The sequence below is a fragment of the Acanthaster planci genome, linkage group LG15 (genome assembly GCF_054643075.1).
Source record: "Acanthaster planci isolate LZ-2023a linkage group LG15, COTS_SCS, whole genome shotgun sequence".
NCBI lineage: Eukaryota > Metazoa > Echinodermata > Asteroidea > Valvatida > Acanthasteridae > Acanthaster > Acanthaster planci.
The window spans coordinates 9257002-9275870 of NC_141791.1; the positions used below are offsets into that span (position 1 = coordinate 9257002).

Consider the following 18869-nt stretch of genomic DNA (forward strand, 5'->3'; position numbering starts at 1 on the left):
TGACTCCAGAGTTTCAGCACACAGTATCAAAGCACCTCTTGGTACCAGCTCAAAGGAGTTCCATTTAACTACATTTTACAAGCAGCACATTGGAAACCCTCCAACGCATTCATGTTCTGCTACCTTCACGATCTCCTCTAATCTGAGGGCCATTCCAGAAGAACAGCATTGCTGATGGCAAGAGTGCGTAGCTCCATGAGCTGCATAAGCCAGCCATCAACCTCACCAGACAGAGCAAAGGGTTTCCGTAAGCCCATGTTTATTTCTCTTAGCTTACTCATGTAACCCTGGTTCACCCAAAATGGCAGGAACCGAAACCAACTCCTTTGGGGAAAAAGTCAGTTGTCAACTTCAGTTGTACTGTGCGCAATTGGGACTTGCAACCATATAAGCTACGCATTAAAAGGATATCATTATAATACCGGTGACTATATAACCAAAGTGAGAAGAAAATATATATATCTCGGGTGCCTGACTACAATACAAAAATTGGTTATGTTGCCCAAGTTTTCATTGAGAATAATCAAAGTTCCTCAGTAGGTGTGTGGCTGGTAACATCAAAGGAGTTTTGTCATGAGATGGCATTCCAGCAAAAAGCTCAGCTTGGTGTTTTCACAGGAAAAGAGTTCAAAGGATTGTACAGGTACATGTACTTGCGGATTTGGTATTACAAGATGGCTGGCACACTTGGTGTCACAAAATGGCTGGCATTATGGTGATACTGGGCGACAGTGGGTGTGATAACCACTGTTATGTTAATTTGGTACAATTTTGCATATATCGGTCCGCGTTGGCGGCCAGTCCAAGTGTATAAAAGAAGAAGTGTAAAGGATGAAATTTTGTTGAGTTTAGTTCCACCAAGCAGACTAGGTCTCTGCGTTCCTTTCATTCTGTTTGAGTTGTGCTCATTCCTTTCCATTGAGTTCGAACATCCGATACAATAGTGGGGCTGAGGACCAGGCACTCCTTGACGACCTGGACCAAGCAGTGACTGGCATACATACAAGTGTTGAGATACCTCAGGAGCAGGCGGAGCAAACACCAAAGTCCCTTTCTGGCTATTCCCCATAAATAATTCAGCCAGATGTCTTTGTATCTAAAAGAGTCAGGCATGGGATGCATGCTGGAGATCTCTCACCAAAGATATGTCTGTATTCAGTAACATCAAACAACTTTCTAAGGGACTGTTTCTCACTTTGCCTAAAGCCACAGCAAAACATACCAGAATATTTCTTCTATTTACAGGCTTAGGCTTACAGAGTTCTTAACATTAGAACTTGGCAAAAGTACAAAAAGGCATCATAACAAATTATCACAAATACACTTATTCTAAGTTAACAAATTATCCACTCAAATTGGAATAACCTTGACTTATCTAAAGAGCCAACTTTCAATCTTTACAGAACAGCAGCTCGGTGGAAGTCCCACTTGCAGGAATTTGAACTTTTAGAGTGACTAACAAACAGTTTTTGCTCTAAGATGGGTAACGAGGTGCAGAGTATTGTGCCATTCGCAGTTCAGTGGCAAGGTATGGAAATTCCACATGGCCCACAATATTTGGCACATGTAGGCCACAACCTCCTGCTAGACTCCTAGACCAGTTTGCCCTCCCATTGGACAGTCTTGTTACCACCACAGGGGGTAATACCCTGATTGGGCACTCTGGAGAGGGGAAATTATGGGATGGAGGGTAGAAGGGGTGTAAGGCAACCCGCTCCCTTAATCCCTCTTACTTAATCCCACTTCCAAGAAGAAGGGAAGACAAAGGTGTTGTTGTTTAGGGAGACAGGAAAGAAACTATTGCCACACTAGAAGTTTCAGCAGAGAGGGATAGAAGGCAATAAAATGGTGCACAGAGTGTATGCATTAAAGAAACAGAGAGAAATGTACACAAAAAAGGTATTTTTAACCTCAGACCTCGATGAGGTCTGGGTTATACTCATTTTCTAATGAGTGCATTTATCAATCGTTACTCAACCCTGTAGTATTACAGCACACTGTAACATCTCACTCCCATCTCCTGGTTGCAGAGCTTTTCTGCATAGATAGTGGCTGTATGGCTTCGATGAGTGCTGTACACTCCCCCTCCCCTTTGTGTGGCATCTAGTAGCGAATACTTACCATCAGATTGTCCCTCCTCCCTCCCCACAGGGATAGGAAGGCTCAATACACGAGGCTGCCATAGCTGTTGAGATAAGGGAAAATAGTGGGCATGCTTCAGGGTACAGTAGGTAGCCAACTGTGTGAACTCTTAGCAGGTGCACTGCACCCTACACCCGCACAGGAAGTGGCTCTATGGATAAGTATTTGCTAGCAGACCCTTCCCACTACTCTGTGGAGGAGTCTACAAAGTTTATAGGTCAATTTTGGTAGAAAGTTGAAAATGTTAATCCTGACTCAGAGCAAGGGTGAATGACATCAAGATTGTGAGCAATTAAATCAGACTTGAACCTGTAACCCTCTTCCACTTTGTAAAAGGCATGCAAAGTCTAGTTTGATTTTTGGTTACAGTGACTGTGTTGATTTTTATTCTACAGCCCTGACTCAGTGAAGAGCCACAGTGAATTATTCTACCTTGTACCAGAACGCTCTTGTGTTCCAGACAGTCCAGTGTGGTACTCGAGTGCACCTCTGGCAGATCATGACATGTCCAAGATACTAACTCGCATGTTGATGGTGATGGATATATACGAGTCCTGGGCCGAAATTAATAAGGATGAAGATTACTAAGATGTGCATTCTCAATATGAGAGTCTCCTGACATGCCTGACTGACATCATACAATAAGGAGCAGCTGGAACGACTACATGGGGTGTTGATGTACATATGCTGTGCTACAATAACAGTTTTCAATGGTTATTGGCACTGTAGTTTAGATCTTTCTCCACGAATAATTGAGTTGCACTCATTGAATATGTTCTGCAAAAGAGTAACTGCATAAGTCAAAGTTGAGAATCAAGCAGATTGCTTGCATCTTTGGTATAGTGTTCTGCAGTGTTTGCTTATATATTCTTGAGTGGAGCTTGTCGGCATTAAGTACATACTGTGCTCCTTTGCTCCTCAAAAAGGAGGGGAAAACCTCTTCTGTAAAATTTTCTAATTCCAATCGCCGTTTTGTAATTTCATCTGTTCTTTACTTTTTGTCTTCCCTTTTCAAAACTTTTTTCAGAGTAGCTTTCGTTTGAATGGTACAATGTTAAACTTGGTATTAACATCAATCCTGATACCAAGTTGTGCATAGTACTCTGACATTATGATGCCATCGTCCAGGACAAAATTTGTGTTCCAAAACGAAATTTTTTTTTAATTCTGGTGTATCTCCTGAACTAAAAATGAGATGCCTTGTACTTGTTTGTGATCTTGTGGTTCCAACCCCCATTTTTGTTTCCTGAAAAAGTTGAAAGAACTGTTTGGGGGTTATGTATACCTGCAATGCAATGATAAATGAATTTAACTTAAAAATGAAACATTTTCTAAAGTGCTAGGCACTACAAACTGATAAAATCAGCCTCTAAAAGGTTATACCTTAGCAGAACATCAATAAAAGTTTTATTTATTTTTTGTAAACAATAATTAGTATGCCCTAATTTCATCACGGGACTACAAATATCTTGTTGGATGGGAACAAATTGATTTATGCAATTTCAAAACGTCAACCCAAAACTTCTTGTAAGGAGGATTTTGAGGTGAGGGGCCTTGGATTAGTGCGCATCAGAGATTTTTTATTAGCTGCACCAACCGAAGCAGCTTTTGTTAAATTTTTTTTTTCTTGTTCCACTTTTTCCCCATAGACATTAAAATTCCCTTCAAACCAGGTACAGTTAGACTATCATCTGGAGATGTGTGCCGAATCATGACATCTCAGGACGTCGTCACATGATAGAATTTCTATCACATGATAGAATTTTGAATATTAATTTTTTCCCCATTGACTTTGTACACAGATTTTCGAAGCCTTTTATGACACAAAGCAAAGCCTAAGCCACCCAAAATGTACTAGCAAAAAAAGGCATGATGTCATCAGGTGTTAAAATACATGCACTTAAATTTCATTCATGTTAAAATCACATAAAAATCAACCTTGACTTCCCGCAGCTCACTTTTTGCACTAAGTTATCAAAGTAATTTTCCATCTGCATTTCTTCTTCTGGTCCAAACCGGAAGTGCTTCATTTAAAATTGGTCACAGATATAAACTTACTTTTAACTGTGTTAGTCTCCGACAATGTTATTCTTCAAAACATGTTTCGATGACATCATGCAAAATTTTAGTCCCATCTGGTAAAAAATTTCAAAAAATGTATTTGAATAGATGTCTGTGGCAAAGTTGGCTAGAATCCCTTGAAAATTGGTAGATACATTGACCTTTATGCCTGCAACATTTGTGCCAAAAATTGGGTTGATGATATTATCACCTGAATCACCATCATCATTGAAAATCGCAAAAAAATCAATCCAAACAGTCTGAAGTTGCCCATCAAAAATAGAGTAAATATCCACATCCATTAATGGTCTAAGGTATTTTGCTTGTCACACTGTTCATATCGGCCATGCACTGATAATGAAAAAACCGTTAGCTGCTAATGACAGCAACTCGACCAATGGGGGTAAGAGCAGTAAGCTGTGAGATCAATATACTTTGTACATGTAATGCATATAATGAAGCCACACTGTTTCGGGGCTTTGTATATCAGCATCGTCGCTGATCTTGATGTACCGCCAAACATGTAGCTGTGAAAACTTTTAAATTACGGACTTTATGACTGCTGTTTGATTCCCACCCTTTCCAATTTCAAATTTTTCCAACCAAAAGAATTCCCCAACACAGCTCAGTGTTTGTTGGTAGACAAACACAATGTTCGTCTTATTTTTACAACTGTTCTAAACAGTGATGCAGTGTAACATTTGATATTTGTGTAGACAATTTCATTTGCTGTTCAATTTTTTAAACAGCCAGATCTCAGCACTTACTTACTCCTGCAACAGATTCAAATTTAGTGTGTGCATTTAGAGGTACAAGATATTAGTTTAGACAAACAGAAAATTGTTGGAAGATGTTGGCAAAACACAGATGTGTGTGCTAAGCTACCCCAGCACATGTTGAACATGTCTTCTGAACAGTGCAGTGATAGGTTTCATGCACACATGCATTTTTAAAACTATGTATGAAGATAAGTGACTGATACAGTGCGCATGCCTAACATGTGAACATAGTGCTTGGTCATGTGAGCTACATGTAAAAATATTGTGAGGTTTAAATTGAAAATTTGAGTGACTTTCCAAATTTGTGTTCTTAAGATGTAGTATAAAAATTACACATGTACGCATAATTATCGAGCTTTGTATTGTAAAAGTAGGGCTTGTGGTATTTACTAAAAGCACAGTATTTTGGTTAAAGATCACATTGTCACAATAAATAGGATGCTTGTAGTTTTAGTCCATACAGTAACCTTATGCACTCATTGTTTTTGTCCATGATATAGACATACATGTATGTAGGTAATCTGATTGTGACAAAGTTAAACACGATATCTAAATGATTTGTGGGTCTGTCACATGTACTGAATTATTCATTCCAATGCCGAGCATGGCCACATCACAAAAACCTATTGTTTCTAATTCCATAGTAAAGAGAAGTTGTAATCCATGGATACCAAAATTTGTTAACTCATGTGATGCAGCTATTTATTTGATGGAGGGCAGGGACTTGGGATTTATTCAGGAGATGAAGGGATATTTCAGGATTTATTCAGCAATTTATAAAAAAACTTTTACATTTGCGCTGTTGAACGATTTTATTCACTTACAGATGACAGGTCCAGTCACTCACTTTGTAAAATTTTTCTTAGCACTGCACTCAAAATCACTGTGTATAGTAGATTATCTTACATGTACTTGCTATTTAATCATGGCATATTGCATAGAACTATTATTTGATGAATATTATGGCAGGTCTTGACCCACTAGACCAGCATACAAATTCTACAAAAAACTGCTGCAGGCTAGTAAAACACATTCTTTAACTTACATGGTGGGCTAGTAAACAATTACCTGCCCATTTGAAATCGTTGTCACATTTGTAAAGAGGAATAAAACAAACCTAAAACTGATTGCACATGTATGTGTTGTTCTTTTATTGTAACTTCTGAATCCTCTGCTTTCAAGTTTTAAAAACTGACAGCAAGACTACACAGTTTTGGTTTAAATAATGCAGTTGAAAAAAAGTCAAAATTTGGCTAAAAATATCCAGTGGGCTTGTGAAAATTCCTGCAGGCAAGTATAAAAAGGGGGTAAATGTGCCCAGTGGGCTAGTTAAGAAATAAAAAGGTCGAGACCTGGTTATAGACTGCACTATGTGCCTCTGAAAACTGCTGAGAAAATGTGAGCATTTCCAATCCATGGTGCCTACATAAAAAGTACAGTTTCTTGGGTAATCCAGTGTGCATATTCTGAATATAAACTTTATACAGCCCTATAATGGAGCACTTGCAAGAAAAAATATTGTATAAGTGCCAAAACTGCTGTTAACAGCGTGAATGAATTCATGCGACAAACAAAAGCTTTATGCAAATTAGGTGCAGAAAGGTGCTCATGCGACATGCCCAAAGTTCCTATTGCTTTGAAAACAAAGGAATACGGAGCAAAACTACACTTCCAGACTCCTCAAATGGCTAGGGGCACTGATAACATTTTTGTGAGCACCTGTCAATTGGAAATTTGCACAAAATTTGTTTGTCACCAGAATTCATGCACGCTGCTTGTGGCAATCTTAACATTTTACAAGGAGTATATTTTTCTTCTCAAATTTGGGGAGGGAGGAAAATTTTTGGTGAATAGAAACACGCGGACAGTTGCCTGTGAAACCAATTAGCATACTGGTGATATGTTTGCCCCTAAAATCCTGACAGTGAATTGGCAGAACCACAGACATTAAAAAGTCACATGTATTTAGAAAAAAAACAGAAAGAGAGACATTAAGCTCATAAGCAAACACGTAGTTGTTGACACACTGTGCTAATTCCAACATGAATTAAAACAAAACCAAAGCGGCAACTACCTGAACAAGTTCCACTCACATTTCCACTGGGTTAGTAGTAAAATTCTTCCCCACATGGAGTGGGTGGGGTCTCCTAGTGATACCCCTGCCCAGCCTACATATGCAAATTTCCCAAGTGCCTATTACAATTCGCTGAAAAGACTTGATATTGCATTCTGCCCCTTGACCCTCCACGATGCACTGCGGTCCCACTGCCTGTTCGTCTTTTTCGAAGTGGTTAGGTCACCGGAACCAAAGTGGGGAAGAACGTGCGGGAGCGGCTGGGCAGGGGTAAGTATCACTAGGAGACCTGACCAACTCCACATGAGGAAGGAGTCTCCTGCGTTCACATACCCTTGCCCAGCCTACATAAGCAGAGTGGCACTGTACCCTGGAGATGGGTCGGTGAAGGGGGTATATTGACTAGGAGAATCGTTGTGAGAGTGGACACTCATCCGGCGACCTTACTAAGGCTAGCTATCAGTTGCCCAGCCCAGAGCAGCACTGGATGTCGTCTGGACTGCCAAGGGCAGGGTCGCTCTGCCATGAGCCAGTTTCACTCCGCAGGACATCCTTCAGGTAGCATTCACTGAAGATGGAAGGAGACTTCCCTCTGAAGTGTGACCAGGATGTAGAAGCGGCCCGAACATCATGGGCCCTAATGTAAGCCCGAGTCATCTCATTATGCTGAGCTGGCCAGTCTTGATCTAGCGAAGATAATAGTCAAGACTGTCCTTCGGGCAATAGTGTCCTTAGATGCTGGGTGAGAGGGTTTTGTTGTGACGAAAAGTTGAGAATCAGATTCCCGCCGACGTTTGGTCCTCACAAGATACCACTCGAGAGTCCGAGCTGGGCACCATTTCTCATTAGTGTCCTCTCCCACAAGTAAGGTTATATCGGGAATCAATAGGTCAGGAGGTCGGAAGGTAGGCATCTGGTTTTTAGTCAGGAACCCGATGGATGGGATGAGACGAACCCTGTGACGCTCCCGGGGGGGCCATCGGCAATTTATAGGGTATGTAGCTCGCCAACCCGTCTCGATGTAACGACCACCAGGAGGAATGCCAGTTTGATGCTGAGATGGAGGTTAGACTTGTCAGCCAACGTTTCAAAGGGGGAACAGCAAGAACATGCAGATTGTTTCCGAGATCCCATGATAAGACGAGACATTTGATGTGGGGCCGCTCGACAAACATTCCTCGAAGATGGTGTATTGCAGCCTTGTCGGAGACAGTCGACCCATTGCTGAAGCCCAATTGGACAGCAACCAAGGCTGGCTGATAGTTACGGATGGTGGCAACCTGGAGGCCTGAGTGGAACAGGTACATGAGGAACTCCGCGACGGAGCTCACAGGAGCTTCAGTCGGGGAAACATTGTGGTCATCGCATCATCTAGTAAAATGTTGTAGACGGCTGTTGTAAATCTTGCGAGTGGACAGTCGTTGACCCTGGGCTGCCATGGATGCAGCGGCTGCAGAAAGGCCTGACACTCTGAAGGATCGTTGGACAATGTTCAGCACATCAAGTGAAGACCCTCCATTGCCGCTGGGCAGAGGATCCCCGACTTGGGCTGATGGACGATGTCCTCCCTGACTGGAAGGGCCAACGGCTGTCATACCAGGAGTCTTGTCAGTCTTGGAAACCACAGTTGGCAAGGCCAGAACATGGCAACAAGAAGGATCCGACATGGCTCCTGTCCTGTCTTGGAAGGGACCCACGGGATGAGGGAGATTGGAGGAAAGGCGTACACCAGAAGGCCCGACCAGTCAATCTGTAGGGCGTCTGTCACCCATGCCCGCGGGTGAGAGAACCCAGAGCAGAACGTTGGGAGATGGGCATTGTCGGTGGATGCGATATGAGGACGCTCGATTCCCGCGAAGATCTGGCTGACCACGTTTGGATGAAGAGTCTACTCCATCAGTCTGACAGCACCCCGAGAGAGTGCGTCTGCAATGTCGTTGCTGGTTCCTGCAATGTGGACGGCTTGAAGGCGATGCCTTGATCATTTGGCCACGCAACGGTATAGAATTTGGGAGAGCAAGTGCTGCCTTGATAATTGATATATGCAACTGCCGTGGAGTTGTTGCTCTAGACTTGAATGGAATGACTTACTAGGTGTTGTCGAAAGTGCCAAAGAGCATTGAATACCGCTTGAAGTTCCAACACATTGACGTGTCCCAGACCCCGGAGGCATGGAGTGGAGGGAGAGGGGCTCCCAATCCGAATAGCGACACGTCCATTGTTACAGTTACATCCGGACCTAGAGGTACGAAAGGATGGTCCACCACTGGAAGGTGGGAAGGTCGGCCGACATGTGAAACGAAGCTGGAGTATTCATTATAAGAAATGAATACAGGTAATAAGCCCTGTTACATTATACTACGTTTGAAGTGCCATTTGTATCCTGAAAGTCGGAGTACATTGCAAACATAGAAAGGCTGCAGGTAAGGAGCATCCGAAAACGGAAGATCGCTCCATGACCTACGTATCCAAATATCCTATTTCATCCTACCTGAGCCTTAAAACATTTCCATTTACTCGCTAGAACAGAAAGTATGAGTGGCTACAAGGTGAAGTTGACAAGTGCTTGCCAATTCCACCTTTAGTTTCGATCACACGGGGCACAATCGGAAAAGCAACCATGGAGAACCCACAAGCAAATTTATTCGCGGACAGTAGGCACACTTTTGTCTGACCTCGTAACACAGTATACACACTTTGGACATGCCCACTAACGAAGAACTCATGTCAGGAAAGCAATGTGGGGCATGGCCTGGAAGAGCAAAAGAATATATGGAGAGTCGGGAATTCTACCTCACTATCCCTAGCACCTTGGTCTTACATGAGGTTGCACCCGTCACCAGTATGTTTCTTCACAGTTGAAAGGATTCATTGTTAAATAAATGTCTTCCCCACTACATAACTGCACCTGAGGTGGGTAATCCGCAGTGCATTTTTTGTGACTGGTTGTTTCATTTCTTCACGTCTGTGAACACCATGGACAACAGAAACATCGACACTTTGGAGCTTCTCGCACCGGAGCAGCCAGACAATGATCCACCTCCTCCTGTGCCTCAGACAGACCTGGAACCAGCACCATCGGGCTCCACAAATGCGGCAACCGCAGCTCCTAAACCTCCTACTACGACCAAGTCTCGTGGCAAGAGAGGCAGGGAATCCAACACCGTCACTCAAGAAGAATTTTCCACTCTTCAAAATCAACTCGCGACAATGGCGAATGCACTGGTTAACATCCAAAATGCAGTTTTCACTTCCCTGTCCAACCGACATGCAAAGAGTCGTAAGGTGGAACAAGAGAGCTCTTCTGGGGTAGAGTCGATTGAGGTCGACAGAACAGTCGATGAGCTGTTTCAGCACAGCAGTGTGATTGAACCAGTGAACTGAACATAACTGAATACTTTTTTCAGATCAAAAACAGGGTACTCCTTGTGGTTGATGCAGGAGATCTCATATAAATTTATCACTATACGATTGTATCCTTTTTTTGGTTGAGCTCAACTAGCATTTACTTGATGTAAGTTGTGTTGTTGTTATAAAAGCAAGAAAGGAAAGAGACAGAGTCCATTTTGCTTACATGCATATTTAGGCTGGGCAGGGGTATGTGAATGCAGGAGACCGACAAGTTTCCACTGGGGGCAAGAACTATGTGCATCGTTGTCCTACATGTTTTGTGAATTCCAGTGTGTGAGCAAGAATCTTATGAACAAGAATTTGTTTTAGTGGAGGGCAGTGTGTTTTAATGCAGAGTTTTTTTTTAATGACTTGAGTGTTTACACAGAAAAGGTATAATGGTGGGTGAAGACCCTTGCAGATGTATTGGAAAAGGATTTTTTGTAACCTGGTTCTGCTTTTAGCCAGTGTTTTCATACAAGTTTATTTAGGCTTTTATCACCCGCAGGGGCACGAATTGTCTAACCATCCCCACTGATGGCATTACACAGTGGATCGAGTTAAGCACCAAAAATGTCAATGTCAGTTTTCAGAAAAAACATCCCGTCATGAAGTGTATGTGTGACTAACCAACAAACCAATTCCACCCGCAAAACATGACCTACAGTGGGTCTCAGTCCCATAACAAATTGTGTTTTTAGTGTTGTTTATGAACAATAATGCCGATTCACAGTATAGTACCAAGCACATCAGTAGTATGAGTACAGAACCTATCGTCAACTTTAGTTTTGGTAACTGATACTTATGAAAGACTTTACTTATGGTGGATGCCATGTTTGTTGATATTTAACCACTACCAGCCCGGGACTCCGAAATCGGAGCCGTATGGTTTAAATGTGTGGCCGGGGTCTCTGAACTCGGACAAAGGAAACAGGGCCCTGTAACAAAACACCATATTCCGAACAGGACCAGGCTGCTGGGCATTACCGGCATTTTTCGCTCTCAAAAGTGGAGATAATCCAGCGTTATTTTGAAACCGTATACCAGGGTTTGGGGCATTTGAGCAAGCGGATTACCACCGGGGACAAAAGCTCTCCACCACCGCAGTGATGAGCCACACAGCACCGCTGCATGCTAATATGGCCCCTATTGAAAAGAGGTCAGCAGTGCACTGAGCCAGGTTCGTGAACAAAAGACAGTTGTATAACACCGCACAATCTGGGCTCTGTTTACAAGGCTGCAGGCCTGGCTGAAATATTCAGACGTCAATGAAGGTCACCTGTCAACTTAGAGTAGTGCCTAAAGATTACTCCGTGCGGCTATAAACGACTGTTAAATGGAATGATGAATTGTTGAAGGATTTTGAAAACGGAAAAAATGATATTCATGCCGGCCCAGCATCATCAACGTTGAAAAATGCCCCGGCACGAAGTGGTTAATACCCACTTTAACTCCCTGTGTCTGGCCCTGTATGCTGTATGGCTGCGAGACATGGCCCACAAGGGTGGGGGCACGTCCAGCAGCTGGAACGAGCAGAAATGAGAATGACCAGGTGGATGTGTGGAGACAGCTGACAGCTGTCAGGTGAGGAGTTGACAAGGAGAGTGGCTGTGGAGGGGATCGGCACCGTGCTGAGGAGGCATAGATTGAGGTGATTTGGTCATACGGAGGGGATGGACGATGCCAACTGGGTCAAGATGTGTACCAAAGTAGTTGTGGTTGGGCCCACACCAGCTGGTCGACCTCACAAGACGTGGCAGTGCTCCATTTCAGATGACATGCAACTTCTTGGTGTCAACTCGAGTGATGCAGCGGGCAGAGCCAAGTGGAGGAGAGCCATAGCAAGAAAGCAGGACAACCCACAAAAGACTGGATGATGGCCTTTAAACCAAAGATGATGATATAAGTCGCTTGACTTTGTGAGCGCAATTGGTGTATTAAATCAACATAATCTGGGACAGTCTCAATGAACTGAGGTGAAACTGCAGCTGGACTGCATATGCTTAACATGCAGTCACAATCACAGTAGTTCCTCCGAGTTAGCAGAGTTGACACCATTATTGATATCGCTCCATCAATGGGGTCTCTACAAGAGTTCACACACCCTACACTTGACACTTATCTGTACAGCTCATTTGAAACTCCTGCCTACAGAAGCAAGGAGCACCTAAACTGTTTAAATTTTAAGCACTACATTCACGGCAGGTTTCCTTATTTTCCATTGTCAGTAACCTCTCCATCCTCTTGTTGCCACCCTAACTCAGCTGGATATGGGACATTTATCTTTTGCTGAAGTATCCATCTGAATGTTGCTGATTGACAACCAGATCGTTCAAAATAGAGATAGCAGGCATCATTGGGGCAAAGTTGCTCCTCACCATACTTCTTCCCAGTGGAAAACGTGATACCTGCTTCTATTCATGTTTATTTCTTGACTCCAAAGAGCTGCTAGTTTGTAGTGTTGGAATGAACTTAGCGGAAGTCGTCATGAGTTTGAATGCAGAAGAAAGGCAATTTGAGGTTTTTCTGCCCATCTGGGGAAAAGTGTCTTACACTTAACAATCACAACCAGAGAACGAAAACAATAGCTGCTTCCGCAGTAGTGCCAAAACAGCAAATTATGAACAACCATGTTTAAGATTCATACCTGTGTGACGTTTTGCCTGAGCTCTTATGCCTCGACCATGGCTCTTGCATGAATCTCACAATGTTCCCAAGCAGGACTCGATCCTTTCTGTCTCCAATTCTGTCTCCCATTCTGTGCAGTACTCTTTTTAGGTTGAACAAGTTTTTAGAATTTAACTGCCACTTAAATGCAAGCAACATGTCTTTCCCCACAGCTGAATTTATTGTACAATGCAATGACATGTATATTGTACATGTACGCATACTGCATGAACAGCCGTCACCATGTTTGTTTACATATTCCTGCTCTGTGATTGGCTAAATTTCATCCTCCGATAGTAAATCTAATGAGTTTAGAAGCTGTCTTTTGTTCATTTTGTATATTACTGCTGTAGTGTTACAGTTTAAAAAGTGTGTCAAAGTACTGGTAAAATGTTGACACTTTGCAGTTTTTTACTTAGGCACTCTACAATTTTTGGTGAAAGTCATACTTTAGAGGCATAAAGTGCGGTCTCTTATAGACAGTTTAACTCCAATAAGTTCTAATACGCTACATTAACCACTACCAGCCGGGGACTCCGAAATCGGAGCCGTATGGTTTATATGTGTGGCCGGGGTCTCTGAACTCGGACAAAGGAAACAGGGCCCTGTAACAAAAGACCGTACTCCTAACAAAAGACCAGGCTGCTGGGCATGACCGGCATTTTTCACTCTCAAAAGTGGAGATAATCCAGCGTTATTTTGAAACAGTATACCAGGGTTTGGGGTATTTAGAGCAAGCGGATTACCACCGGGGACAAAAGCTCTCCACCACCGCAGCGATGAGCCACACAGCACCGCTGCATGCTAATCTGGCCCCTATTGAAAAGAGGTCAGCAGTGCACTGAGCAAGGTTCTTGAACAAAAGACAGTTGCATAACACCGCACAATCTGGGCTCTGTTTACAAGGCTGCAAGCCTGGCTGAAATATTTGGGCGTCAATGAAGGTCACCTGTCAACTTAGAGTAGTGCCTGAAGATTACTCCGTGCGGCTACAAACGACTGTTAAATGGAATGATGAATTGTTGAAGGATTTTGAAAACGGAAAAAATGATAGTCATGCCGGCCCAGCATCCTCAACGTTGAAAAATGCCCCGGCCCGAAGTGGTTAATGCTACACAATTAGATTTACTTGTTTGATTGCTATTGCAAGTAGAATTAGGCTTGGTTTTAGGTTTTCATCACAACTCAGCTCAGACATCTGCATCTTATCACAAAGAGGTTTGCAATATGAGACAATGTTTTACTGACAGTTCTGTATTACACTGTATTTGTGGTACAGTTCATAACATTTTGCTATGCAATGTTCATTACCAATCCCTTTCCACTGATTCCCTCCATTTCCAACCACTGTTTTCATGACATTCAATTTGTGGGCAGTACTGTTGAGAACATTAAATTGGCCTTCTCAAGTATATGACAGGTAGCTTTTAAGTGTTCGAGTATTCAGAAGTAAAGAATCTTGATCAGTTGAATGTTTGATTTTGTGAGATCCTTACATTTGTCTCTTTTCTTTTCAAATTCAATTGCTTTTATTGTCCAGGTTTTCTTTCAGTTTTGAGAATACAAGCTTTGAATTAAACCGGATGTCCCTGTGGGTTTCCTTTGGGTGCAGTTGTTTTAGCCGTTAATGTTTTGTAACATATCCCACCTCAACCAAACTTCTTTAACAAGCTTTTGTGGCAATCTAGTATAATTATTTAATATGTTAAACTGCATGTACACTGTCTCAGTGCTCAGTGCTGAGACCACTGCACCACAGAGGACTGGGATGTATGGCTATATTAAAGCTAGATGTTTAAGATCTACACGTAGGTTATCTTGTACCTTCATTTTTTTCTGAAAGTAACCAAAAACCTCTTGAAGGAAGGCCCCCCCGTCCCGTGTGAGGGAAGGGTTGAATTATCTAATAAGTGCTGTAGGCACTCTGAGCATCAACATGAACATTTCCAGCAATCACCAGTACATTGAAATTGGTACTGAGGCTTCCTTATGTTAGCTGAGCTGAGTCTGTAACAGAAAAAATTAATCTGTAGCTTTTGTTGATCAAATTTTTAAAAACCATTCAAATTTATCATCACAAGGCCAAATTAAATGAATGTGCTTGCTCATGTCACCTCTGTGCTCATCCGAGTCTCCTGAGTTATATATAAAAAATTTACCTGTAGCTGAATGCATATGCTTTTGGATCTTATAAGAACATTTGTAAAGATTTTCCTACAACCTGACTAGGCATACGTGATTCATTTTGTCAAGATTATCTGCATTTTGCAAGTACCCGATAGTCTTGGCCAATCTACTCTACAATTTGTGCATGCATACACTGAGGAAACAGTGACTGACAAACAATCTCTCTCTCTGCATTTTTGCTGTGGTATAGGTATCCATAAGAAAAAGTTAAAGCCGTTTTAAGATTAACACAGTTTAACAGATTAACACTTCAGTCTAACATGTTATGGAGCCTTACATGTATGTGAGGCAAATGATTTGAGACAAGTATCTTTGCAATATGAAGATCAGTTTGTGTGGGGAAAAAAGAATGAAATTTAGACTTTGATTTAGTAAATCTCCATCCATTACTTTGGTTTTTCATAATATACATGGTTCCATTTCCTTCAGGGGACTAACTAACGAATAATCCAATCATATCCTGATAAATCAAATTGCATGTTTCAAACCTATTCCACTGCCCAAATCATCTGCTGTGAGCATATGTAACAACAAACCAATATCCGAACTGATATTAGTGTAAACTCAAACCACCAGAATCAAAATATTATGAAGTGGCACAGTACCCATCACTGCCTTTTCCAAGTTATTCTACACACGGTGTTCACACTTCCCACTTCATCAAGTCAACATTAAGAGACTCCCTATTTTTCAGATTATCATGATTATTCTCATACTCTTATTCATGAGATTTCCCACACAAAAACGTGGAAATAAAAACAAACATACATTTGTATGTCCATGTGTGTACACGTATGTTTGTACATACAAGTAATTAGCTGTCACCGGAAGTGGCAGTGATTTTATGCACATCTTGTGCATGTACACTGTAGAACTTTAGTTCATGCTAGTCATGCCCAAGCTGCAGCTATGTCTATTCTCAACTCTTACTTTTGATAGATGTCAGTACATAGCCTGCACTATCCAACCTAACCATTTCATCCATCAGAACTACTGGGTTAAAGTAATCCTACACATTAACACAATTGTTGGTTTTGTGTTGTTTTCAACCTGCAAAAATGAAGGTGTAAACGACCATTGACTGCAGATAAAGCTACATGTAGTAAGTTTGATACGCTTGTTTAAGGAATCTGTCACAAAGTGTTGGAAAGTCAAATCAATTTATTGGACCTCTCTCTTACACTTGCTTTTTCTTGACTTAATTATTCCCTCCCCCATTCCAGAATGATTTAGCCCTGAGTGTGGCCTGGTGTACCATCTTTTGACATGATAATGGTTATATGCTAATTAAGACATGGCCCAGTAGTCTTGTTTGAACTCCTAGGTGTGGGGTAATTTGTGTGTAGTGAAGTCACTACAGCATTTGCCTTCAAAGGGTGTAGTCACTGTACTCCTGTGTGGAGTGGTACTGTGTGTACCTTGGACGTGGCCCATAGTGTAAAGCCAGTTCAAGCCAGAAACTGTAAGTTTAGTATTTCTTCTTATTAAGTTTGCAAAGCTTTAATGATAAAGGATTATATACATGTAATAAGAAAATGGTTTTGGAGAAGCATTTGTGAAATTTGTGTGGCAGAAAATTCACAGAGAACTTAAGTCAGGTCTTAATAAGTCTTCAAAGGAAATTTCATTGTCTTTAGCTTTGAAGTGCAGAAAAAGTGCACGGTTTCTTATTATAAACTGCAGGGATTGATTTTACCATAAAATTTATGCAACCTTTTTTGAAGGGCTTTTTCCCTGTGGGGAAATACATGTTGTCGGAGGTCCGAGTAGTAGTTGGGGAACCAGACCACTACTACTTGTCTAATCCTGTGTGGATGGAGCAGACTCCGACCCATTAGTCTATAACTCCTGTGTGGAAAGCTGTTGCGCCAACGGGACACTGATTCCAGTTAATCACCCCAGGCTTCAGAGATTCCGGCTGTGTTCTGTGTGGAGGGATCCACTTCAGGCCGCTGGTTCCAAATGTGATTACCAGGCTGCCTAAAACCTACCTGCCGAGTTGTGTTGAGCTGAGCGGAGGTTGCTTCTGGAACACCTTCACAAGCTGGACTAAGCTGGACCTACCTGGACTGTACCCGTGGCAACGGCACACTCTCATGAACTGTAGTGAAACTCGGACTGAGTTCTCCCACCCTCAACTGAGCGAGGGCAGGGCTAAATATGGTGAAGTTATAATGCACATGGTGCAGTTCATAGTTGACTAAGATCAGAGGGTTTGAGGTCAACCCCATTCAGTGTAATTTTCCTGAATTTTTGTACATACATTTTTGGATATTTTCTTTTACGTTTTGGATTAAATGGTCAACAAATATTCACGCAGTTAATGCCAATCGAATGTTCTGCCTTTTATCCTTTGTCTGTTTATTGCATTCCTCATCACTGCCGTCCTCTGTGGGAAAATCAGACCCATGGTGTGACAGAATCCCTCTGATCAGTTCTCTAGGATGTACTCGCTATACTATGAGAAATGGGTTTGTGGTGAGGTGTGGTTCTTAAAAGAACCGGTGAGTGATAACTTGATGTTTCAGCCAGTGTACTCTGGCCATCCTGAGGAGAGGGTGGAATGGACAGCTGCTTATAAAGGTAATCCAGAAGCGGTGGAGCGTGGAACGGGATTTGTGGGTTGTGTGACTCAGCATATGCGCTGTTGCATGAAGGTATTGGATCCTGGAATTGGTGGGAAACCTTGGGTTCGGGTATAGGGGGACCCTTATGCAAAGGGGGAGAACGGGGGGTGACTTCGGGTAGAGAAGACCCTAACGCCTGGGGTGGGGGGCATGGGTTTCGTGTATAGGGGACCTTACTGCCCCGGAGTGGGTGTCTGCTTGGGTGCTAGTAGTGGGCACCAGATGTCGCTGAGCTTGATGTCTTGGGATACGATGTCGTGCTAGAAAATCTCGATGGCTTCTCGGATTCTCCTTGGAAGCCAGTTCTGGATGGCGTCGATGAGTTCTGCTCTGTCCCATTTGATGTGGTGGTCCGTGGAGTGTGCATGTTTGATGACGGCTGACTTGTCATATTCTCCTCGTCGGCTGTGCGACAGTGTTATTGAAGTCTGGTGGGGAGGTTCCTGCCGGTTTCCCTGATGTATACTTGGCCGGTGGGTGCTTGTCCTTGTCAGTGTGAAGTGCAGCCTGCAGCTTGTTGGGTGCTGAATGATGTACGTTGATGTTGGCCGACTGCAGGATGCTCCGGAGTTGGTGGGAGGTGGGGCCCCGGTACGGTAGACATACTGTGGCGGTGGGCTTCAGGTACAGGTGACCCTAATGCCATGGGGGATGGGGGGACTTCGGGTATGGGAGACCCGGGAAATTAGGGTCCCCGAAACCCATGCCCCCACCCCAGGCGTTAAGGTCTTCTCTACCCGAAGCCATCCCCGTCCCCCCCGGCATAAGGGTCCCTTATAGTTAACACTCACCGGTTCTTTTAAGAACCACACCTCGCCCAACAGAGTTTGATTCCATGGTGTACCCGCAAACCCATTTCTCATGTCTCTTCCACCATGCAAAGCTTAAATCTTACTCTCTATACTAATTAAGTATTTCCGTGTTGAAAAAGCATTTAGTGTA

The 18869-nt window shown here is 42.8% G+C and overlaps 2 protein-coding genes across 2 annotated transcripts in view; both read left to right on the top strand.

Moving 5' to 3' along the window:
* The window catches only part of LOC110974906 (zinc finger MYM-type protein 3-like), a 144679-nt gene extending 138570 nt beyond the window's left edge, over positions 1-6109 (top strand). Inside the window, exon 21 of the mRNA XM_087146662.1 lies at positions 2538-6109. Within this exon, the coding sequence (XP_087002788.1) occupies positions 2538-2730 (193 nt within the window). The 3' untranslated portion in view covers positions 2731-6109. The remainder of the gene's footprint in view (positions 1-2537) is intronic.
* Positions 6110-6229: 120 nt separating this feature from the next.
* Positions 6230-17635, top strand: LOC147796672 (uncharacterized). The gene is made up of 2 exons (XM_087146663.1): positions 6230-16762; positions 17025-17635. The coding sequence occupies exon 1, from the start codon at positions 10033-10035 to the stop codon at positions 10438-10440; it is 408 nt and encodes a 135-aa protein (XP_087002789.1). The 5' UTR covers positions 6230-10032; the 3' UTR covers positions 10441-16762; positions 17025-17635.
* The last annotated feature ends 1234 nt before the right edge of the window (positions 17636-18869 follow it).

Coding starts and splice junctions, on each gene's coding strand:
- LOC147796672 (XM_087146663.1), top strand. CDS start 10,033: ATGGACAACAGAAACATCGACACTTTGGAGCTTCTCGCACCGGAGCAG.